The sequence below is a fragment of the Camellia sinensis genome, chromosome 10 (genome assembly GCF_055761805.1).
Source record: "Camellia sinensis isolate YWXY chromosome 10, ASM5576180v1, whole genome shotgun sequence".
In the NCBI taxonomy this organism is placed as follows: domain Eukaryota; kingdom Viridiplantae; phylum Streptophyta; class Magnoliopsida; order Ericales; family Theaceae; genus Camellia; species Camellia sinensis.
The window spans coordinates 99,478,394-99,502,713 of record NC_138970.1 but is presented as its reverse complement, the minus strand read 5'-3'; the positions used below and the strand labels follow the sequence as shown (position 1 = coordinate 99,502,713).

The window sequence follows — 24,320 nt, the reverse complement described above, 5'->3', positions numbered from 1 at the left end:
ACTTAAGAAGGGATGTTGGGGTTATCTACATAGTAGTTTGGCTGTGCAAACTATGAATACTATGTTAGACGATATTCTAGTAGTTAGAGAATTCTCAGATGTGTTTCCAGAAGAATTACAAGGGAAATTGGTTGATCGAGAAATTGAATTTACTATTGAAGTTATGCCAGGTACTCAACCTATTTGAAAGACTCCGTATAGAATGTCAACCGTTGAAATGAAGGAACTGAAGGATTAGTTACAAGATTTTGCTTGACAAGGATTCCATCCAGCCGAGTACTTTGCCATGAGGTGCACCGGTTCTGTTTGTGAAGAAGAAAGATGGAACGTTTCACTTGTGTATTGACTACCGAGAATTGAATAAGATAATTGTTTGTTAATATAATCAGCGTTTTAACCGTTTGTAATAATATACGAATGTTGAGAGCGTGGATGGACGTGTCTGGAACTTGAAGGATTTGATTTTTCCCAATATGAAAAATAAATAAAATAAAATAAAAAATAACAAAATTCCCAATTTTGAAGAAAATAGAAATGTTTAAAGCTGTGTGCGGTTCTGAATTTAAAAGGATAAAAAAATATATTTAAAATATAGGTGAAAAATTAGGTTGTTTGATTGCTTAATTTTGTGTATGTGTTTTTCTGTCTTTTATTTAAAATAAAATTCATTGCTCTTAAAAAAATTTAGTATAACACTGATTGCCTCACTTTAAAAACGTAAAATTTTAATTTAATCAATGTATATTATTAGCAAACTAATTTTTACATATATCTTCTTTTTTTTTTTTATTTTGTAGGATTTGCAGGATCCCCGGTCTCATGTTAGATTTTATATGAAGTTTTATTGTACAGCTTTTTTAGTTAAGATTAGTAAATATTGCATTTTTAAAATATGTGTACATATTTTAATGTGCATATATTTTATTTATCAAATATGTTAATATTGCATTTTTCATTGTACATAATTATTCATATGATTTACATGTATATTATTAGAAAAAATAATATCAAATTCATATTATAATTCTAAACGAGTTTGCACACGCATCGCATTTTTCATTGTACATAATTTTACTTTTGTGTGTGTTTAAAAAAAATATGAATTTCATATTATAATTATATCAAATCTTTTTTACTGCAACTATTCCAAGAATATGGGTTTCTGTTTAGTTATTTTGTGAACCATTATTACTTACACTTTTAATTTTCTTCATTAAAAAGTAAAAGAAAAAAAATTATGTTAATAGATTTCTTGGAGAAAAATATTGACTATTATTTTCCTTCGTTTATATTTTTTGCAGGTTCCTTTATAACTTTGTGTTGTTCAGAATAAACTTTTCGAATTTTTCTCTATCAACACCTATTTGCTCTGACTGTAAGTATTCTATATGAATGTTGAGTTTGTAATGCTTGAAACTTGAATAATTCTAAAAGAATTCTATTGCATGAGTTTGTAATGCTTCAAATATATAATTTCTTTTTCTATGCTTCAAAAAATCAAATATGTAATTTTTTTATTCAATCTTTGTTTTTATTTTTATTTATATGTATTTTTTTTTTTTTTATTTATATGAATTTTTGTTGTATAATTTTTTAGTTAAAATTCATGAAAGTTTGGCCAAATCTCATGAAATTTGGGAAAATCCATGGGTGGCCAAAATTCAAAGAAAGTTGTAGGTGTCTAATTTTTTTTATTGTAACTTTTCTAAAAAACCCTTTGTTTAGTCATATGTTTGTTTTGAAGTGTATTTTTTTGATAAGAAAGAATTCAGTGGTCCCAAAATTTCATATGATTTTTTTTATATTTATTACATAATGAGTTTGTGATAGTCAAAACAAATAACTTCTACAATCGTGTTTTATTAATACTTATCTTCTACTTCTCTTTTGACTGTAAGTATTTTTAATTCTATTTTTTATTTTTTTAATATTTAATTGAATGTTTGAAAAATTTATATTCAGTTTGTTTTTAAATCATATCTCAAGTTGCACACACTTTGGCTCATCATTACTAGGTAATCTCTTTCACTTGCAATTTTATTTAATTCTCCATAAAATGAGATTAGTACTTAAAATAATATGCATTATAAAAATATAAAAACAAACATATGAAAACACTTACATAAAAATATAAAGCTTATTATATTGTGAGTATACGAGTCGCATTGTGAATATACTATTACTGCCTCTTACATAATTTTATATAACGTAGGCACATTTTAAAGATAGCCGGATTTCATCTACGTAAGTTTTAGTTTGTTAACAATCTTAGGAAAAATGAATCACGATTACCCTGACACATCAAATTTGAGACATGTACAACAACAAAATCGTGAACGAAGTCGTTTATACCTACAACAAAGGAGGCAACGCTCAGCTTCGGAACCAAATGCTCAAACTGAACAACCACAAAGAGAATTCGAACAGTTATGCCTTCAAAACTTAAGCACTGAACAACGCTCAACAAGATTGGAGCAACGTCGTCTTGCTCAGCGCAGACGAAGATTGTTTATTCGCGAAGAAAGTGCGACCTCTAATGTGCAACAAAGAGAAATTCAAAGGGAAAGTTGGCGTTATTATGCTAGACAAAGGAGGGCTGCTTTGACTATTGAACAACGCGAACAACAACCTGCAAGGCGACGAACAAATTATCGACAAAGAAGGCAAATATCTGAAAAATCTCGAACAAACTTCTCATCCAAATCAAGTATATAATATGACGAATGCACAAACAAGTAGTAAGTATTCAAATGTTATAAACATTATTTTTTTTTTGGTAAGCTTTTACACTTTTGACATTAATATTCATTTAATTTATTATTTATAATTTTAACTGCTAGGATGCATGTTAAACTTTTTCGATGCAATCCCAAGAAGAAATAGAACAGGATGGCGTAGGCCGCGACCAACAGTTTTGCCAACCATTCACGAAGAAGGCAATTCGGTTGCGACTAATGTTTTCAGACGGGAAAGTAGAATCACTGTACTCACACGTATCGACTTACCCCGATATGCACCTACTCATTCGACTTATGAGCATGGAAGCACAAGTGGCAGCAGACAAGATCCTCGCGAAGTTCAGATGGAAGGTACAAATAATTTATTTAGTTTAAGTACTTTTACAAAATAAACAACCTTTACAATAAATGTAAAAAATATGATCATGCAAATATGATATGCAATACAATTACATTTAATATTGGACATGAAACTCAAACACTTTCAAACAAATACTATTGTGTTAATAATAAACCCATACATCATACATGTATTGTCATAGGAAATATCCCTCATGTTGACCACAATCAGGATGCTTTGAGTGATGAAGATATTCCAGATAATCGATCATTTATCCATAGGAGATATCATAATTGTGCAAGAAATTTTCATGAAAGTGAAAGGTTCCCAAGAATGCGGTTCCCTGCTCCAACTACATGTAGACATTGCAACGCAAGATTGTTCCACCGTGAAACATCTACCATGTGTTGTAATAATGGAACAATTATTTTGCCACCAGTAACAGCTCCAAATGAGATTATTGATATTTTCTCTGACCAAACAGTGGAAGGTCGTCATTTCAGACAAAATATTCGAGCCTACAATCATGTTTTCTCATTCACTTCAATGGATGTTCATGTTGATGAAAACTTAGCAACAAGAACTCAAGGTGTGTACACGTTTCGTGCACAAGGAGCCATATATCATAAGATTGGGAGTCTCTTACCAAATTCTAGCGACAGACCGAGATATTTGCAACTGTATGTTTATGACACTGACTACGAGAATGAGAATCGAATGTTCAAAAATGAAGAATTGCACTTGGATTTGCTTGACAAGATAAAGAATATTTTAAATACTCATAATCCATTTGTACACACATTTCGCCAATTGGCTCAGCGTCCATACATACATGAATGCAGACTTCAAATCAAAGAGAAACCACGTAATAGGCCCCAATACAACCTTCTTACTGCTCCTGAAGTTGCTGCAGTTTTAGTTGGTGGCAAAGAAGCTGGAAATTTAAAACCAAGAGATATCATTGTCCAATCAACCAGTGGTCACCTCCTAAATATTTCTAATATTGTCGGATACTATGATCCATTACACTATCCTCTGTTGTCACCCTACGGTTTATATGGATGGGATGCAAATACCAGAAGTAATGATGGCAGAAAAGTAACATGTTGTGATTTATATTCTTATATGCTACAGGTAACGACGTATACATAATATTAAAAAATTACTTTGTCGAAGTTATTCAATCTATAATTATTTCATATAAAATCTTTACTTTTAATTATTTATAAGTATTGAAATACTATCAATTCAGATTCGCCCTGGTGATCAATCTCTTTTTCTTCGAGGAGGTCGTCTCTTACAGCAGTATGTCGTAGATAATTACGTGAAGATTGAGTCCAACAAATTAAGATGGATATGTACTCATCAGAATCACATTCGAGCAGATTTTTATCAAGGTTTTCTAGATGCAGTACATGCCGGTGAAAATTATGGAGGTACAAATTGTCACGTATGATATTACAATTACATGTACACATGTTTGTTTATATTCATACATAAAATTTCTTTTTTCCTTTTGTGAAATATTTGTTTAGGTAATGTTGGTCGTAGAACAATATTGCCATCGTCATTTGTTGGTAGCCCACGAGACATGTATCAGCGATATCAAGATGCAATGGTTCTGGTCCAAAAGTATGGAAAACCTGATCTTTTCCTTACAATGACCTGCAATCCAAATTGGCCTAAAATTAAAGCTGAGTTGCTACCTGGATAGTCACCACATGATCGTCCTGATTTGCTAACAAGAATATTTCATTCAAAATTTGATGAGATGAAGACTGACATTCTTACAAAACATGTACTCGGGAAGGTTCTGGCATACGCATATGTTATTGAGTACCAAAAAAGAGGCTTACCACATGCCCACATGGTCATTATTTTGGATGACAATGATAAGTTACGCACTCCTGATGATTATGATTACATTGTCAGAGCTGAAATTCCAGACAAGAGATTAGAGCCTACATTATACAGTGCAGTTCTGAAACACATGATACATGGCCCATGTGGAATGTACAATGAACGGTCCCCGTGTATGACAAATGGTCGGTGCAAAAGACGTTTTCCAAAGCCATTTTCTTCAATTACTACACTTGGAAACGATTCATATCTTGTTTATCGAAGAAGAAAAGGGGAGTCAGTTCCTTTAGAGAATAATCCAAGCGTCTTGGTGGATAATAGTTGGGTCATTCCGTACAACCCATGGTTGCTCTTGAAATATGATTGTCATATCAATCTTGAAATTTGTAGTAGTGTTACAAGTGTGAAGTATTTATACAAATATGTTTATAAAGGGCCTGACCGTGTTGCACTAGAAGTTCGTCAAGGTCCTAATTATGACGAAGTACAACAGTTCATAGATGGAAGATGGGTTTGTACTCCAAAAGCATTGTGGAAAATATTCAAATTTCCAATAACCAAAATGACTCCTAGCGTAGAACGCCTCCAATTACACTTACCAAATAAGCAGCAAGTGAGGTTTTATACGTTCCAAGACATCACAAATATTTTAGGTGATGAGTATTATTCTAAAACAATGCTTACCCAATTCTTTCAATTAAATGTTGATGATGAAACTGCAAATCGATACTTTTATTGAGAGATACCGCAACACTATAGATGGTGCAATAGCGCAAAGATTTGGCAGTTGAGATTGAAGCATCAAAGAGTAATTGGTAGAATTTACACAATTTCGCCATCAGAAGGGGAGAGATTTTACTTGAGAATTTTACTCAATCATATTCGAGGACCAAAATCATTTAATCATTTGTTAATGGTTAATGGAATTGCGTACCCAACTTTTAAACAAGCAACTGAACATCATGGTTTGTTAGAGCATGATGATAGCATACGACAATGTTTGTTAGAAGCTGCAACCATGCACATGCCATCAGCTTTAAGGAGATTGTTCGTTACAATTTTGGTTTACTGTGTGTCAATAGGGGTGCGAAGTTTGTAGGATGAAATTTATCCTTACTTGATTGAAGATTACATATCTTCAAACAGTATGAATAATATGTATATCCTTAACAAAACTCTACAAGATATAAATCGTCTCCTGCTACAGCATAATAAGAACATATCAGAATACGATTTGCTTGAGATGACAATGAATTTGGATGATAATTCAACAGTTCCAAAGGTCATACAAGATGAGTTTTCCATTGTAACTCCTCGAGAAGACTTAAATTCTATTGCCACATTAAATAGTGATCAACACTTAGCATTCAATTCAATCATGGAGGCTGTGGAATGCAATACTGGTGCAATCTTCTTTGTGGATGGCCCAGGAGGAACTGGAAAGACATATTTATATCGTGCACTGTTGGCCTTAGTGAGAAGTCAAGGGAGAATTGCCATTGCAACAACAACTTCTAGAATTGCAGCTACACTTTTACCTGGTGGAAGGACAGCCCATTCAAGATTTCCTTAAATCCAGAGGCTTCGTCCGTGTGTTCCATTACTAAACAATCATATTTGGCAAAACTGATTAGACGTGCAGCAGTCATCATTTGGAATGAAGCTACAATGACAAATCGTTATGCTTTTGAAGCTTTGAATCGAACACTCATAGACATCACTGGTGTTGATTATCCATTTGGTGGCAAAATTATGGTGTTTGGTGGTGATTTTTGACAAGTACTTCTAGTTGTTCCTAAAGGTACAAAAACTGAAACTATTGTTGCATCGATAGTCAAATCACCTCTTTTGAGTCACATTCAAATACTTCATTTAAAGCAAAACATGCGCTCTATAAATGACCAATAGTTTGGTGAATTTCTTTTATTTGTTGGAAATGGTGTACAACCTATCATTATAGATGAAATGATCAAAGTACCAAGATCGATGGCAATACCATGGAAGGGCGATACCATGGAATGGCGAAGAATCAATAGTTCAACTATTAGAAGAAATTTATCTTGATATCATAAACCATTCTTTTGACGCCGAGTATATGGTTAGTAGGGGAATAATAACTCCTCACAATGAAGATGTCGACGAGCTCAATGAGAAAATCATTCAAAGATTTCCAGGGGAATCAAGAGTGTACCACTCATTTGATAAAGTTGAAAATGATACCCAAAATTTGTATTAACAAGAGTTTTTAAATTCCATTTCACCAGGAGGAATGCCCACACATGCATTGCATTTGAAAGTTGGAGCCCCAATTATGCTTTTGAGGAATCTTGACCCTTCTTCTGGTTTGTGCAATGGCACAAGGCTACTGTGTCGAGCTTTGAACGATAATTTCATAGATTCAGAGATTTTAACAGGACATTTCAAAGACACGAGAGTTTTCCTACATCGCATTCCATTAAAGGCTCCGGAAAACTTAAAACTTCCATTTGAAATGACTCGCACACAATTTCCAGTTCGCCTTAGTTTTGCTTTGACGATAAATAAATCACAAGGTCAAATAATTCCACATGTGGGAATTTACCTTCCGGATCATGTATTTAGTCGTGGACAACTATATGTTGCTTTATCTCGAGGGGTGTCAGATCAAACAACGAAAGTCTTGGTTAAAAAAGGTTCAGTTAATAATGAAGAAGGAGTGTATACTCGCAATGTAGTCTACAAAGACGTTTTGTTACCAAATTATTGATACATGAGGTATGTACTAAATATGTTCTTATTGAGCTTATATTATGTCATTTCTTAAAATCTACAATTAATATACTTATAATATATCTTCATATAATTATTGATTGTAGGAATAAAGCTACTTCAGCTTTGGGAGAATTATTAAGAGGAAGCAAATATGGTTGCAGATAAGAAAGTTAAAAATCAGGTATTGGCTTCACTTATGTTCAAAAAATAATGTTTGTAAAATTTTTGCTATTTAATCTGACAATATTCACATATATTTTGAGTTTGACTATACCTTTTAAATTAATGTAGGTCAAACAGTTCTCCATATACAGTCTTGGATGGAAGGTCTCTATTAAAGTTAATAAAAAACAATTGGGAAAATTAATTGTGCGAGAGCTTTTGAGGCAACGACAACATCGGTATGATAATGTGTTTGTGGCATTTTATATGAATAATTTCAATATGTTACATTTGCTAATAGTTATTGTAATCTTTTTACATAAATCCTATCATATTTGATAGAGCAAGTATATGCTGCAAAGACAATATGGACATATATGTGGTAAAAAATCAAGTCTTATGAACTTTACTACTATGCTCCATATATTCATATTTGTGAATTTACAAATTAATTTTAGATTTTATAAATTTGTCAAACAATCAACTTACAAGGAAGTGAGATATTTTTTCTTAGTTTTATAGGCAACGAATGATACAAAAATTGAAAGCTTACAAATATATGTGCAACGTTATTACAAGGTAATCTACTTCTAGGTTTGTATGTATAACAGAAGTTATGTACTTCATTTTTTGTCAATTCCATCTTATTTTTTTATAATTTAATGTTGTCATAGATCTATGGCAAAAATTGCATCGAAATAATTTGAAGAGATTATTGAACGTGACATTTGATATGAACTATGTCAATCTATGCCAATATGTAAATTTTTAATTTTGTTTATCAAAAATTAATAAAATAATTACCTTTTGTGTCTTTATACCGAATAAGCCAATTATAAAACCAATGTTATTATTGTACTCTATTAGTTAAAATATGCATATGTATAATTATAGCTCACTTTAAAAACGTAAAATTTTAATTTAATCAATGTATATTATTAACAAACTAATTTTTACATATATCTTATATATATATATATATATATATTTTACAAAATTTGCAGGATCTCCGGTCTCATGTTACTAAATTTAGATTTTATATGAATTTTTATTGTATAATTTTTTTTAGTTAAGATTAGTAAATATTACATTTTTTAAAAGATATGTATATATTTTAATGTACATATATTTTATTTATCAAATATGTTAATATTGTATTTTTTATTATACATAATTATTCATATAATTTACATGTATATTATTAGAAAAGTTAATATCAAATTCATATTATAAATCTAAACGATTTGCACACCGCTAGTATATATATATGCACACCACAAGCGGTAACCCAACACTCAGTATCTTAATGTCATTGACAGGATCTTACACAGAGATTAACGGACGGCGAACATGACAGGATCTTACACAGAGATTAACGGACGGCGAACAGCACAGGGAGTATTTCGGTGGTCGTCGGTGGTCAGGGCCGGTCGCTCTCAGTCCCGCTAGGTCACTCTTCTTCTTCGTCGACTAGTTCCTCTCTCTCTCTCGGCAGAGATTGACGGACGGCGAACAGCACAGTGAGTATTCCGCTGGTCGTCGGTGGTCAGAGCCGGTCGCTCTCAGTTCTTCTTCGTCGGCTAGTTCCTCTCTCTCTCTCTCTCTCCTCTCTCTTCTTCTATTTCTTTCTTTGCAAACGCGTGGTGTCAATCTCTGTGTTGTGCGACTGGGCAAACACTACAAAACCACCTTTATTACTTTCGGGGGGCTCCTTTTCGAGCTACATAGCGGAACCAGTCGGATGATATTTCTAGACAGAGAAAACAAGCGACAGAGAGAGAGAGAGAGACTAGTCTTCTTCACCATGGAAGCCACCACCATCCCTTTCTCAACCCTCACTTCCCGCCGTTTCTCTCTTAATTCTTCTTCTTCTTCCTCTTCTTCACTTCCAATCCACAAAACCCTCTCCTCTTCCAATTAGCTCTTCCTGGGCAGCCTCAACTCTCTCCGTTGCCTTCTCTTCCAGAAATTCCTTCACCGTAACTCCAACAACACACTTTACTTCAATTAATTAGACCCATTTCAATCTTTCCCGTAAATTTCAATTTCTTTATACCATTTTGTATATATATATATATAATCTATTTATCTGGGTATATGATTTGTTTGTTTGGCAGAGAGAGATATGGGGCTTGCTCAACTCCAAGGCAGAAATGTTTGGCCACCTAACAATGGCCTCGAATCATCCTGGAACAAGCTCAAAGGAGAAGGTTTTGCTTTTTTCCTTTTATTTATTCCCATGTTAGATACATTTGTGTGTATAGGTTGTGTTCATTAAGTTGGAGACTTGGTATAAAAAAATTTAGACGTCACTGAAAATTAAAGATTAGAGATTTTTTTAATTAATTATCATAGAAGCTAACTAATTATAAGTTTTAGCGACAGTTAAAAAAATCTGTCACAAAAAGTCACTAATTTTTAATTTTTAGCAATAGTTTGAAAAATTTGTCACAGAAAAACGTTACTAATTGTAAATTTTAGTGATAATTTATAAAAATCATGACAAAAAAGTTACTAATTATTAATTTTTAGTGACATGCAAAAAATCGTCACAAAAAATTATTTTTAGCGACGATTTTATTAGGACTTATTTTCAATAGGACTTTTTGAGAATTAAATCCAACTATTAAGACTTATTGATAGTTGCCCTAAGTTATATGTCAGTACATAAAAATGTGATTTATAACAGTGATGGGTAGTTCTGAGATATTGCTGATCTTAATTTGATTTGAGGTGTGTCGTTATGCATGATGCTGTTTTTTAACTGATGATATGGTTTGCTTTCATAAAGCCGAATAGAGAAGGCAAATTGATATAGCCGACCACCCCCAACTAGTTAGGACTAAACTAGTTTAGTTTATTCAATTTATGTGTGATGTAGTTGGTTAAATGGTAATTGACTCAAATGGGTTGAGTTAAAGATCGCTCTGGAGAAGATTGGATCTATCTTTAAGCATCAGTCTTTGATTTTATTTGGGTGATTCATGTTCATGATTCAAATAGAAGATAATGTTTGATTTTATTGTAGTTTCACTGTCAATTGGCATTTGAATATAGTGGCATCTTCTCTATGATTTCAACCACAGTTGCTATATGCACTGCCATTTGGGCTGTTACCTGTTAATAGTTATCATTTCCTTTTTTACCATGATTGACTTCTACCTATTCTAGCATTACTAGCATAATTACTTTAGGTATGATTTGATTTGATATGATTGTGATAGGATTTGATTTCTCTTTCCTTTTGTGTGTTCTTGGACAACACTCACCATTGTACTATATATACCCTTCATATAGTTGTAAAAAACATCTCGAATAATACATTTTCTCTACTCTCATAACTTTATTCTTCTCTCTCCTGTTCACTCTCTACTGAGTGTATTTCAACATGGGCTTTGCCTCCAAATTGAAGTCGCAGCCCACTGCCGTAGTGCCTGCCAGGCCACTTACGAAGAAACTCGGAAATTTATGTATGAAGAGAATCTCAGTTTAATGGTCAGTGTGGTTGTGGAGTCAAAGAAAGAGAGCAAGTTAATATAGGAGTAATCATAGTTGGGTAAGTTTGTATGCGTATGTGCATGATTGGAGAAGTTAATTGGGAAATATGTAATCTGGTTGCTTGCGGTTTTACATTACATTTTTGGTTTTTAAACTTCTTTATTGTAAGTTTTGGAATACATTTTTGAAAAATAGAACCAAATCACGTTTCTCTCACTCCGTCTTTATTTCTCTTAACTTTCCTTTGCTGTGTGATATGAAGAACTCTAATCCTTCTTAAACAACAGCTTTTCCCAACGACTCTCCTCTATCTCTCTCTTCCTTTGCTATGCCCAAATCTGGTTCCACAAGACTACCGAGGGCTTCATCTAGGAATACCATACTCCGTTGTGGTCAATTTTTGCTCCGTTACACCAAGTTTCGACAGCAACGTGGTATGGTCTGATTTTTTTTTTTTTTTTTTTTTTTTTCATCAAGTTTTTTATTCTGGATTTGAATCTTTGTCTTCTATCTGGTTTATTTTTTTATTTGCTTTTGAATGTGGGTTTTCTTTTTCATTTTTGAAATATGGGTTCTTTCACTCTGCAGCTAACATACAAAAATCCCAATTTTTGACAATGGCTACAAGCAAGAAGAAGAAGGCACCACCAGATGATCACTCCATTCAGTCTTATTCCGGTGAAAACAACCTCCCACCACCAGATCCAGACGTAGGTAAGGTATGTTCCTTAGTTGAGGTTTATCCTTAGATTTATTCATGTGTGGTCCATAAAGAATACATCTATGGTAGGTATCCTTTCTTAGATCTATGTTGTTTAATTGTTGTGGATTTAGGATTTATGATTTGTGGGGGGTGAGGCTTACTTTTGGAAAAGCTTTACAACAAGTTTCCAACCCAATATCACTACTATAAAAATGAAATTTTTTAGTTAAAAATATAGCCTCTGTTTTTCTTTCTATATAACCAAAAAAAAAAAAAAATAGATAGAATTTATGGGAAAACTAGTCTCATTAAGAATTTTTGGTGCAGTGGGTTTGTCGATTGATCTTTGTGAAAGTTCAAGTCCTTCAAAATATTCTCATCACTACAGTATGTTACTGATTTTTGTCATATGAACTAACCGGAACGGGTTTAGTTGGTAACACAACAGAAGGAGACTCTGTCATGGTATGATGAACAAATCCGAGATATCACACAGCAACAGATGACGAACAAAGAAGCAGGAAAAAACGACGTAATCCAACAAGTGCCACTGAACAAACCGGTAGCCCAACCACAAAAAAGAACGAGAAAGTAAGCACCAAACACCTAGGAAGGGTCAAAAAGGAGTGTAAATCACCCTAGGGAGAGAACCGAACCATACCCACTCACATAGGAGTCTGGTCAGCAATTACAGACCCTCGGCAGGAATTTCTGGGCACTTCCGAGGGGCTAGGAAGGAGGAAGAAGGGCTGTCGGGAGGCTAGGAAGAGAGAAGAGGGGCTGTCGGCTGGTGGGTGAGGGAGAAGGAGGTGTGTCGGCTGGTAGGTGAGAACTTTCGGGTGGTGGGTGGGAGTTGCTGACAGAGAGAGAGAGAGAGAGACGCCAGGGTTTGGCTCTGATACCAAATTGAATGGAAAGAATGGAATGGCTTACCTTTGAATGAGGCAAGACTATGTATATATATTGAATCAATATTACAAAGTAGGAAATATTCTAATCAAGGCACTGAATCTGTGATTTGTACAATTACGGATTTTATACAAACTACCATAAATACAATGATATGAAATTCTAATTCCAACAAATAGGACAGATATGCTGGTCAGGGGGAATCTGATGATTAGCTTCTGTCAACAAATATGATTGCAAGTCCGCCTTAATTTAAGCTGCAGCTGTGTTAGTATGAACTGCTTCCTTCATTGCTAATTTAACTGCCAAACATTTTACAGAATCTGGATCAGACATCCATTTGAATAATTATCAAAACTAAACTTACGCAGACCTTCTGGTGGGATAAACCATAATTGGGGGTAGGAAAGTAAGTGAAGGAGAGGAGTAGGGTTTCTTGAAATTGAAGTTTGCGGGAAGCATGAATTCTGAATACGCTTTCAGCACATCTGATTTAATGTCCTTTGGAGATGTCTTAATGTGCTTACAATGTGTAGTGACTTTTTCAGATCTTATCCAAACAGACTAGTGAATAATAGGAAATGAAATTTAATATCAGGGTCTTCTTTGAATAATTGTCTTGGTTTTAAGACCCAAAAGTCCAATTTCTAAGGAGAAATTAATAGTGTTGTCCAATACTTGGAGAAAAATCATCTTATTGCAGTGCAGAAGAAGAAAATGGGTTCAGAAGTTTTGTCTTCAAAACCAAAAAATGGGCAGCAGGCTTCTTCAATATCCAATCTTGATGAGAAAAACTGATCTGGTTGAAATAACTCTTGGTAAGAATTGGCATAGGAGATCTTATGATGTTCATGGGTTTTTAAGTGCCAAAGCTTTTTCCACATGGTGAAGAATGACTGTTAGCACATTTCAAAATTTGTGTCTACAATGACTGTTGTCAATGTTAACCTGTTAGCCTGGTCAGCTAAGTAGGCTGATTTGACCAAGAACACCTGTAGTTTGTTTAGGATAGTGGCAAGTAATCTTATCTGAAGAAGGGCATTTGACAAAAAGCTCTGGAGTCATGAGTGTTGTTAGTATCTTACGATTCACGATACGTATCTTATGATTCAATACTTTTTAGAGGTAATTCAATGCTATCATCAATACGTATCTTAAATTAAATGTATCTTACGATACATATACAATATGTGATGCGATATAGGATACGCGATACATAATGTGATACGTATGTTACATAAATACTTAAATTTCTTTAGCAATTTTGAAAAAACATTATTCAAATTATTTTATGTAAATTAATAGTCAATTTTTTTCATTAACTTATTAAAAAAAGTATTTTTGAGATGTCATAGTACTCTTTTATTTTATTTCTTGACCTTTCTGACATATCTATTGTATGGTATTAAGTATCTTGTGTTATTAATTTATTCCTTGCGAAGACAATATGTATATGTGTATATTTAATTTAAGGTAATTTGCTTATGTAATTTAAAAAATTATACATTGTTTAGTGTTTCATTCTCACAAGATATATATTTTTTTATTTATAATTATATGTATTTTTCTACCTATTTTTAAAGGTGTTGAAGTATCTTATGATACATGATAAGGTACGGTAAGCGATTTAGAAAAATAGAAAACGATACGCACGATTCGTATTCCGATTTGACAACCATTGGCCTTCAAAAATTGATTGAAGGAGAGTTTGGTGCTTTGCTTCCAAGATTTGCTTTGATCATAAATGCATTCTTTTCTGGAGAGGGGGAGGTCCTCCGCTTTTGTCTTTTAAATGAACGTTAACATTTGGAGGAGAAGAATTCCGTTTCATTTCAAAACGGCTAATGGGAATCCTTCCTAGTGATGTCCTTGCATTCCAAATACAGACTTCCTTGCAAAACCTGGGGCCATTAGATTCTTGTTCCACATATATAGAATCGTAAACATCTGCTGCTTTTTCTGTGTTAGGATTCTGTCAAGAAATAGCCGTGATCAGATTTTCTTCATGCAGTTTAAAGGAGAGCTCTACTGATATCTTGCATCTTTATAAAAAGAAAAAGAAAAAAACGAAACCAAAAACAAAAACAGAGCACCTGATTTTTCAGCTTGCACTGTTACACTGTAGCACTCTCACTCAATACTATTATGCTATGTCCAATTTGAATGAAGCCATTTTTCTAGTTTCAGTCTTCCAGGATAGCCTAACTGTCTACCCTTTTTCTTTCTAATTGGTTAATTAGATAACCATTGATCTATGGAAAATTGTTTTATGTTTACCGTCTCATCTAAATGTGTTCTTATAGAACTTTCATATTTTATCTTGATGTATGAAATGAAAATTCAGTCATTCATTTTACTGGGGTGGGCCCAATGCTGATGGTATTTTCATGTTGTCTCTGTTATGCTAATTTGTAAACTTTTCGTGATGGGCATCAACTATAATTAGCTTCTCTCTCTCTCTCTCTCTCACACACACACACACACACACACACACACACACACACACACATAATGATCCTTCTCCTTTTCTTGTGTGCTTGAGATAGATACACTGGAAGCGGGAACTAAGTGTCGATCACAACATTAATGTGGATTTGGTTGCATTGGTTCAAACCTTAAGAAGAAAAAACTTACCTCATGTTGCTCAGGAGATTTTACTTGAGATCAATTCTGGAAGTCTTCCACTTGACAACCCTGCCTTGTCAGCTCTGATGCTTTGCTATGCTGATAATGGTCTTTTCCATGAAGCACAGGCAATTGGGGATGAAGTTTTAAACAGTTCTTTTAGGTCTAATATTCATATAATTTCAAAACTCATTGAAGCCTATGGTAGGATGGAACGTTTTGATGATGTGACCAGAATTCTGCATCAAGCAAGTTTGAGAGACTCTAACTTGCTACCTGAGATTTATGTAGTGGCTCTCTCTTGCTTTGGAAAGCAAGGACAGCTTGAGCTGATGGAAAATACACTCAGAGAGATGGGTTCAAGGGGTTTCTCAGTAGATTCTGCCATTGGAAATGCTTATATCATATATTACAGCTTGTTTGGTTCTCTGACTGAGATTGAAGCTGCTTATGGCCGTCTTAAAAGGTCTAGAATTCTCATAGAAAAAGACGGAATAAGGGCAATGTCATTTGCTTACATAAAGGAAAAGAAATTTTATAGATTAGGTGAGTTTCTGAGGGATGTGGGTCTTGGTAGGAGAAACGTGGGAAATCTTCTGTGGAATCTTCTGCTTCTATCATATGCTGCGAATTTCAAAATGAAAACCTTGCAGAGAGAATTTTTGAGAATGGTGGAAGCCGGATTCCATCCTGATCTTACAACATTTAACATTCGAGCTCTAGCTTTTTCAAAAATGTCTTTGTTTTGGGATCTCCATTTAAGCCTTGAACATATGAAGCATGAACAAGTTGTCCCTGATCTTGTGACTTACGGTTGCATTGTTGATGCTTACTTGGACAAAAGACTGGGAATGAATTTGGACTTTGCTTTAAGTAAAATGAATGTACATGCGTCTCCACAGGTATTTACGGATCCATTTGTTTTTGAGGTTTTGGGAAAAGGAGACTTTCACTCAAGCTCAGAGGCATTTTTGGAGTTTAAGAGGAAGAACTGGACTTATAAGGAGCTGATCTCAACCTATCTCAAGAAGAAGTATCGGAGTAACCAATTGTTTTGGAATTACTGATGAGTGCATTTTGGGTAATGATTTGTGTGCAGATATACTCTAACCAGTTGCTTACTGATGATATGTCAGCTCTTAACTGCTTAAGCTTTTAGATCAACAAGCGATCTACGGGCCTGCAGCAGTAACTGAGTTCTATGCCTACACCACAAGTAGGTGAATTCCTTCTAAAAATTACGTCCATATGGTTACCGTTTGCATATGTCAATTGCTTTGCTATTTCATATATCTGAATTTCTTCATTTATAAATTCTATTTTTGTTGCTGATAAAAAAAAAAAAAAAAAAATTATTTTCTGTGCTCATTCACACGTAACTTATCATCAAGTTTATACCAAGTACTTGTTTCATAGTTCAGGTCTTATGATCTTCCATGTAGTAATTCATCCAGAACATATGGAAGGAGGACCAAATGGGCAGAAGATATGCAATGGAAATGTAGAATGGACACACCATATGGTAGGTCTTTCCCATCACATTAATATTTATTTTGTCTCAAATGATTAACTACCAACTTGTAACCTCTTGTTTCCTTTTTCTTTTTTCTCCTTTCTTTCTACCTTTGACACTGTTGTATGCTGCAATTTTTTCATTTAGCCAAAAGGAAATAAATGTTTAGATTGGTTGATTTTTGGGGGAATCTTTTCACTTCTATGATCTTCTCAATTGATTTATGTTTTGTTGGGAATGTACAATTCTTTGACCGTTGCTCATTTAAAGAGTCTTGGATAGGATAGTCATTCATTCTTAGTACTTGCATAAAAGATTGATTGTCATTTGCTTTTGAATTGTGTGAGCCAAATGAGCTAAAACTTAAAAACCTATTTATTAATTTTATTTTGATTTTTCTTGGTTAGGAATATCTCAGTTATCAGAATTCTAATAATTATTAACATTCTTTATTGGATTTTTATCATTTAAACAATACCAAATTGTAAGCCCCTTTCATGTCTTGCTAGGAAAGGAAAAATTATCCAAGAGAGAACGAGGAGACATTGTATAGTGTACCTGTAGCCTGTGAATTTATGGCAGGTTGGGGTTATGGAACGCATTTGGGGCTTTGATAGGTAGAACAGAGAGTGGGTAGAAACGGGGAGAAAAGGAAAAGGAATAGGAATAAGCTAAGAAGCACGAATATGGACACTACGACAAAAAACACTGCAAGGAAAGAGAAGATAAGAGTAACAACCTATGAATCACCGATACTTCAAAACAAGTGTCGTAGGGGTTTTTGGACACAGGGGCACGGTGCGGACATGTATGGGACACGTCATGTGACGTGTCCCTTTATTTACTTATTTTTTTTCAAGGGACATGTTGGGGACACGCCAATGACACTTTAGGAACACACCAACTAGTTTTTTATTTTTATTTTATTTTAGTGCTTTTGATGGATGTTGGATATTTATTACTTTTTGCTTAGATTAAATACTTATTAGATCATTCATAAAAAAAGATATAAAAAATAAGTGTTTAACTTAAAAGTGATGTTTATTTATTTATTTTAAATATTGAATTAGTGTTAATTTTGTTAATTTTGATTGTTTGTGGATGTAATATTAATCTACAAAGCAAATAAAAATATATGATTTTTTTTTGTTATTACCATGTCCCTGCCGTGTCAGTGTCCCCATTTGTTTTGAAATCACCGTGCTTGTATCCATATCCATCCTTCTTAGGTGACAACCCTAACACAACGACCACAACCTTAATACTAATTAACTAAGAAGCACAAACACGAACACACAATATAGCAAGGACACGACACGGATATGCCAACACAGTAATTTTAAAAAAATATAGGACATGACATGTCACGATCCAAACCCGCTCCTAAAGGTTTAAGCCAAGACCGGCCAGTAATCCCAGATTATCCAGCCACAAAATTGGAATTAACAAAATATTTAATTAGTAATGGGGCCAGAAGCGGAAGCAGACTAACAAATTTTGTCCAATGAATAGTGCATATATGAAGTAAATAGAATATTCATACGTTAATAACTTACATCCGTATGCAAACACATAGATAACATATATGTCCTGGAGTCATTCACAAGTACGAGTCATTGCATAACAAGCTCAATGGAGGAAAATGCAGTAGATACAAAAATAAAGTCAAATATGACCGACAAAACAAAGGACAAAAGATCATAGATAAAAGCCTTGAGCGTGAGGCATCCTTGGATGACTCCACAAAACTCGATGATGGTCATTCTTTGTGTTTGTTGTTTGGATAAGCACAAAGTGTAAAATGTTGTCTATATAACATAGAACAAATGAATAAAGATCACATGTAACACGAAGAACAGTACTTCCATTATTTGTGGGTGGGTTTAATATTGTGCGGGAGTATTTAAAACAGAAAAGAACATAAGGAAAAGGGAAAAAAAAAATTAAAGAAAACTTTGATAATTATATTTATCATTATTCAATATCCGTAACTGTTATTCATCAGTGATCATTCATTCAAACAACCCGTAAGAAAAAGTACAGAGGGTTCAATGGGTGTTTGTTTTGGGTCTTTTGAGAGAGAGAGAGAGAGAGAGAGAGAGAGAGAGAGAGAGACTTTCCTTGTTAAACATTTGACCAAAATTCTTTTTAGGTAAAACAGCTTTGGGGTCAAAACCTGGGATGTTTTCTGATATTTTTTTGCCTTCCTGGAATTTTTTACCTTGTTAAATTTTTGGAACTTATGCTCTGTTCGGTTGATTGGAATGGGATGGAATGATTATTCCTTAGGCTCTCTTGTAGAATGATCATTCTCTTACAATGGTGAATGACGATTCCATTTATAATGTATTTTTCATATTTTTTAGTAAACCAAACATAGGAATGGACAATTTGATGAAATGATCATTCCATTCAACTTCATTCCATTGAAACAAACATTAACTGGGAGAAAAACAATCAAACCAAAATCTGGCTTTTTCTTGGAATTTATTTCCCCAATCTACTGAATCAAACGGAAGCATAAGGAAAGCCTATTTACAACCGGCTTGATGTTCCTTTTATGTAATCCCCATTTGCAAATATGCATGTGTTCACAAAATTATACAATTATGCAATGAAGGCAATTCAACTATCCTTAACATGTAAATGTGTTCTCAAGCTACCATTACATGGTCTAGGTAGCTTGAGAGTTTCTCTTTCATAAGTTCCCATTTTTTTGAATTTCTTGAATATATATATATATTTTTGGGATAAAGGGAATGCAGAGCCTATCACACACACAAAAAGGAAAATAATAACAATTATAATTATAATAATGTAAATACACATAAAAATTGAGAAGTTTATAAAGGAATGAAAAATTATACCGTCTCTGGACTTCCGACCCTTGTCCTACGAATTTCCCCCTTTATTTTTTTCTGTGTTTACCTTCAGTTGTCATTTTACGTCATCCAAAATGGATTTATTCTATGATAATGTCTTATGTTTAGTGGAAGGTGATTTCTTTATTATCTTGACACTACTAAACTCTGAAATGTTTGAATACTTGTTTCATATTAATTCTTTTTCATTGTCGTATGATTTTTCTGAGAGTTTTTGATTGAATTTTTCTATAACAATATTTTACCACAAAACCACTTGCCTGTGATCCTTCATGTCTGCCAAAATATCCCCCCAGCAAAGAAATTGATCTATGACTGACTTTTCTTTTTAGAAGTTATTTAAGAGTAAGTTGTTGTTGGTGCTACTGAAAATTGCTTCATTCTCCTAAATAGGAAAATATAAATTCCAAAAGAATATGATGGGCCATTATTTTTATGCTTTAGTGTGAGCAGATGGTTGATAATCCATTACCTTCTTGGACCATTGCTTAATTCAAATTATTATTTTTTGTAGGCATTATAACTCACAAAATCACATTTGATTTTGTTGCAGCTAATTATGACAGTGCACTTATGTATCTTGAGTTTCTTTCTTTCTTGGTGGTTTTTCTTGGTTTATACACTTTTGACCTTTGATTTATTGTCCTCTTTTCCTCTTTTCCCTTGACCCCAGGGAATTACGGGAGAGCATCCTCATCTTGGCTGGAATGCTTAGCACATGCTTCAATGTCGTGCGTTTTATTTGGTTTTATCTTCTTTATCCATTTGGTCATTTTTTCTGACGTACTACTATTCTGTAACATTGCAAGTGCAACTGAATGTTGTTTTCCAGTTTGATAGATTGGTGGAAGAATGTGGTTTTATTTATGTTAATCCTTATGGTAATTTATGGTAAAGTTTGTGCCATTTAGATTCATGGCTTCAATTTGGATTTAAATCAGTATGCTTGAAATCAATATTCTGAAAACACTTTTTTGACTCTTCTTAGTTACTAAAATTTGATTATTTCTTTATTGGTTAATTCTCTTGATTTAGCTACCTCAGATATCAAGTATATGTGTTTCAAATTGTGTAGTGGATATATTTATTTGAATTGAAAGTTTTATGTGGCAGCCTTTAAGATGTCTTAAAGAGAGTTGTGTTCTTTCAGTGGATATAATCAAATTTCAACAAACATAAGGAATCCAAAATGAACAAAATTTGAAGTTATTATATGGGGTAGCTAATTTTTTCCGACTGCATCATCTAATCAACCTGGCTAATATTTGAGGGGAAAATTTTTCACAAAAAAGTTATTTAAAAAAATTTCATCATCCTCAATGGTTATGATGTTCATTGTGTAATCATTTTTGAGGTTCATATATAAATCTCCAGATCAGCTACCCTTAAAACAAATACCTAATATGTCATTTTTAGTGCCAATCTGGGCTGGTAATTGGTAGCTGATATAGTTTGTTAGAGTGTTTTTGTTATGAGACTTGAACCATGGGATGCATTTGTTCATAAAAAATACTGTATGCACTTTGCCTTGTTCAATAACCAATTGTGCATTACTATTTTATTTCACTAACATTTTTGATGTAATATATTGTTCCTATGTTTTTGCTGAATATTGGTCTAGATTGAAGTTTATTATACCATTTCTTATTTCTTTTCATTTTATTTATATATTTTGATTGTAATGTCAGAGGCTCCTGACTGATGAATCACCACTTCTAAGGAGTGCTTTACGCTACGCAATATATGGAAAATCTAGAGTTTTTGATGCTGAAAGATTCATAGATGTTATGCAAGCCTTTGAGAATTTCATAACTGCAGCCAAAAGTGGAGGTGGTGAGGATCTGAACGGGGATATGACTGAGCTTGGTATTCTGCAAATTCAAGGAAGCAATGTCCCCGTATTTCCATTTCCATTTAGTTCATCATCTCAATCAGGGCAGCCAATCCAAACAAGAGCAGCCTTGGCATTTCTATTGTCGGAGAAGGGGAACTTTTTTCGAGAATTTCTTTTGGATGAGGTATTTCTAAAAGTAACTTGTGTTTACATCTTACTTGTAGTAGCTTCATTTTCCATTTTGCATAGACTCTACATGTTTCACAGCACCATGTTCAATCTTACATATCATTGTAAGAATTGTTTTGATGTAAAAAATGAGAAAAGGAAGTTACTAAACATATCCAGTTTATGGTTGAAGAACAAAAAACTTCCAATGATTCATTTGCACAAGGTATCATTCAAAGCATGCCATTTTTGTCTCCGTTCAACTGATAGTTCAGTCATATGTTTCTTGGTCGAAAAGTTCAATTTTAAAATTGCTATTTGAAGAAGATGTGCACATTTTGAGTCATCAATTTTTTAGGTTTTTGAATTGATAGTGATATGCATGTTACGGTGATGCCTCCAATAGAGATTGTATCTGAGTAATTTGATATCGAGTGATGAACAGTGTGCTACTGGAATAACTGGACTTAATGGTTTTACATGAGTGCCATGATTCTTGAGATTTTCAGATAGACTAAAATGTAAAAACTTGAAGTAAACCTTTGGCTTGTATTCAGCCAAGTTGTCCCAGAATGGGTATCTTAGATTTTGTTTAGTAATCTTTACTGTGGTGCTGGGAATGTCAGTGTGGTTGATGAAATCATCTCTATCTCATACTTGAATTGATTGCTCAAAAGTTGAAGTGAAGTCTTTGTTTTACAATGAATAATCTACGTTGTCTAAGTAGGGATTTAATATTGTGTGTTTCGTTAAAATGGTTGATAAATGGAGGTTCTTTCCCTTGGGTTTTTTTTTTTTTTTTTTTCGCGTTGGGGGGGGGGGGGGGGGGGCACTAATTGCTTAATTCCTTGTGACTAAGTTGTTTCAGGTTCTTGGGGTTGAACGGAATGCAAGTCAATGTGAAATTCAGAAATCTTTTCATAAGTATGTTTTCTCTAAAATATTATTCCTGTTATCCTATAATACTCAGCCTTTAATCATATTATGGTTTTGTAACACCATGTCTCATTTTCTTCTTCACATTGATTGACATTCTTTTTAAGCAAAAACATCAAGTTATTGTCTTATGTTTTGGAACTGATTTTTTTTAAACTTATAAGTGAAAATGTTGGCTTGGATGGCTGTGCTGTGGTCAACTTGATAAAGCTAAAGATGCATCTTTATGCATAAACTCTGCTTTTGCTTTTCTTGATAAAGCTAAAGATGAATCCACAATCAATACACAATCATAAACCAAAAGCAATTTTAAAAAAGAAATTAAACCCAATGCCATTCCCATATCAAAAGCATCCAAAGACTCTCTTCCTCTGTGTCTGTGGCAGCTCAGTTGAATTCTTTAAAATCACCACTTTCTGAGTTCAACAAATCTTCCATTAATGGCTGCCTCTGAACCTAATATGAGGCTTCTCTTCATCTTCTCTCTCCTCTTCATCTTCCTCACACCTTCCTCATACCAGATTGCATTTTATAGTTTTTTTATCTTCTCTATATGTAGATTTTTAAGGTGAGATATATGTAACTTTTCTCCCTCTTTTGTAGGTACTATTTGGGAATTTCACTGAGGCCTAGTTTGGTATAATTTTAAAAAGTCAAAAAGTCACTATCCTATTTAAGTCATATCATCTTATTTAAATCACATCATCTCTCTATCACATCACTTCAAACTCAATTCATATTTTACGTTTTTTCGTAAAAAATCAAAAAGTGCATTTATTTAAATCATCCCAAATATACCCCTGAGGATGAAACCAGGTCATGGCTCAAAACAGTCATCTGAAAAGACTGAGAAGCATGTGGAAAAGAAAGAATTGGAAGTTAGTTCTTCAAATGTTGTGATTGGATTATGTTTTGGGTGGCAATTTGGATTTAATGTTACCTTGCACTGACATATATTTGGTGGTTTTTTTTTAAATTTTTTTTTGGATTGAAGAGTACATATATTTTGTGCAGTACAAATCTCATGAAATGTACAATTATATTGGATATATAAAAAATGTGATTAGCTTAATACATGGTTGGCATATGGATATGTAAATTTGAGCCATTTGTGTTTTTAGTTAAATTCTCAAGCTGCCACTAAATTCTCTTTTTTTTTTTTTTTGTGGAGAAATTAGTTAAATTCTTTGGTTAATAGTCTGTTATAAAAAATAAAAAAAAAGTGGCGTTTTTTAAAAAAAAGCCACTAAATGACGGCATCATTCTTTGGCTGTGTTATGCTAGCTTCTAGAAAAAAAGCTACTAAATGACGTCATCATGATGTCATAAGTTATTTTGTGATGGAAAGAAAGCGGACGCCAAATTTTTCGTGATGTTTTTTAAAATGCCACTTAGTTTTTT

The 24,320-nt window shown here is 33.5% G+C and overlaps 2 protein-coding genes across 24 annotated transcripts; both read left to right on the top strand.

Moving 5' to 3' along the window:
• The first annotated feature begins 4,945 nt into the window (after positions 1-4,945).
• Positions 4,946-5,677, top strand: LOC114322422 (uncharacterized). Its single transcript, XM_028269720.2, has one exon. The coding sequence runs from the start codon at positions 4,946-4,948 to the stop codon at positions 5,675-5,677; it is 732 nt and encodes a 243-aa protein (XP_028125521.2).
• Positions 5,678-9,077: 3,400 nt separating this feature from the next.
• Positions 9,078-23,991, top strand: LOC114259290 (pentatricopeptide repeat-containing protein At3g42630). Of its 23 annotated transcripts, none has more exons than XM_082891924.1 (10): positions 9,078-9,371; positions 9,969-10,061; positions 11,637-11,783; positions 11,938-12,068; positions 15,508-16,802; positions 17,008-17,108; positions 20,655-20,709; positions 21,670-21,999; positions 22,852-22,907; positions 23,523-23,991. In XM_082891924.1, exons 2-5 carry the CDS (start codon positions 9,977-9,979, stop codon positions 16,651-16,653), a joined length of 1,509 nt encoding a protein of 502 aa, XP_082748050.1. In that variant the 5' UTR covers positions 9,078-9,371; positions 9,969-9,976; the 3' UTR covers positions 16,654-16,802; positions 17,008-17,108; positions 20,655-20,709; positions 21,670-21,999; positions 22,852-22,907; positions 23,523-23,991. The 23 variants fall into 23 exon arrangements, with proteins under 23 accessions (XP_082748050.1, XP_082748049.1, XP_082748048.1 ...); XM_082891921.1 differs by having other exon boundaries at positions 9,098-9,830; XM_082891927.1 differs by having other exon boundaries at positions 9,098-9,830; positions 17,003-17,108; positions 20,655-20,712.
• The last annotated feature ends 329 nt before the right edge of the window (positions 23,992-24,320 follow it).

What these genes read in the sequence shown, in the direction of transcription:
- LOC114259290 (XM_082891923.1), top strand. Translation starts at nt 9,977, where the DNA reads ATGGGGCTTGCTCAACTCCAAGGCAGAAATGTTTGGCCACCTAACAAT. An exon ending in CAAGTTTCGACAGCAACGTG is followed by an intron (nt 11,784 to 11,937) that starts GTATGGTCTGAT and finishes TTCACTCTGCAG; the next exon opens with CTAACATACAAAAATCCCAA. An exon ending in CAGATCCAGACGTAGGTAAG is followed by an intron (nt 12,069 to 15,507) that starts GTATGTTCCTTA and finishes TGCTTGAGATAG; the next exon opens with ATACACTGGAAGCGGGAACT.
- LOC114322422 (XM_028269720.2), top strand. Translation starts at nt 4,946, where the DNA reads ATGGTCATTATTTTGGATGACAATGATAAGTTACGCACTCCTGATGAT.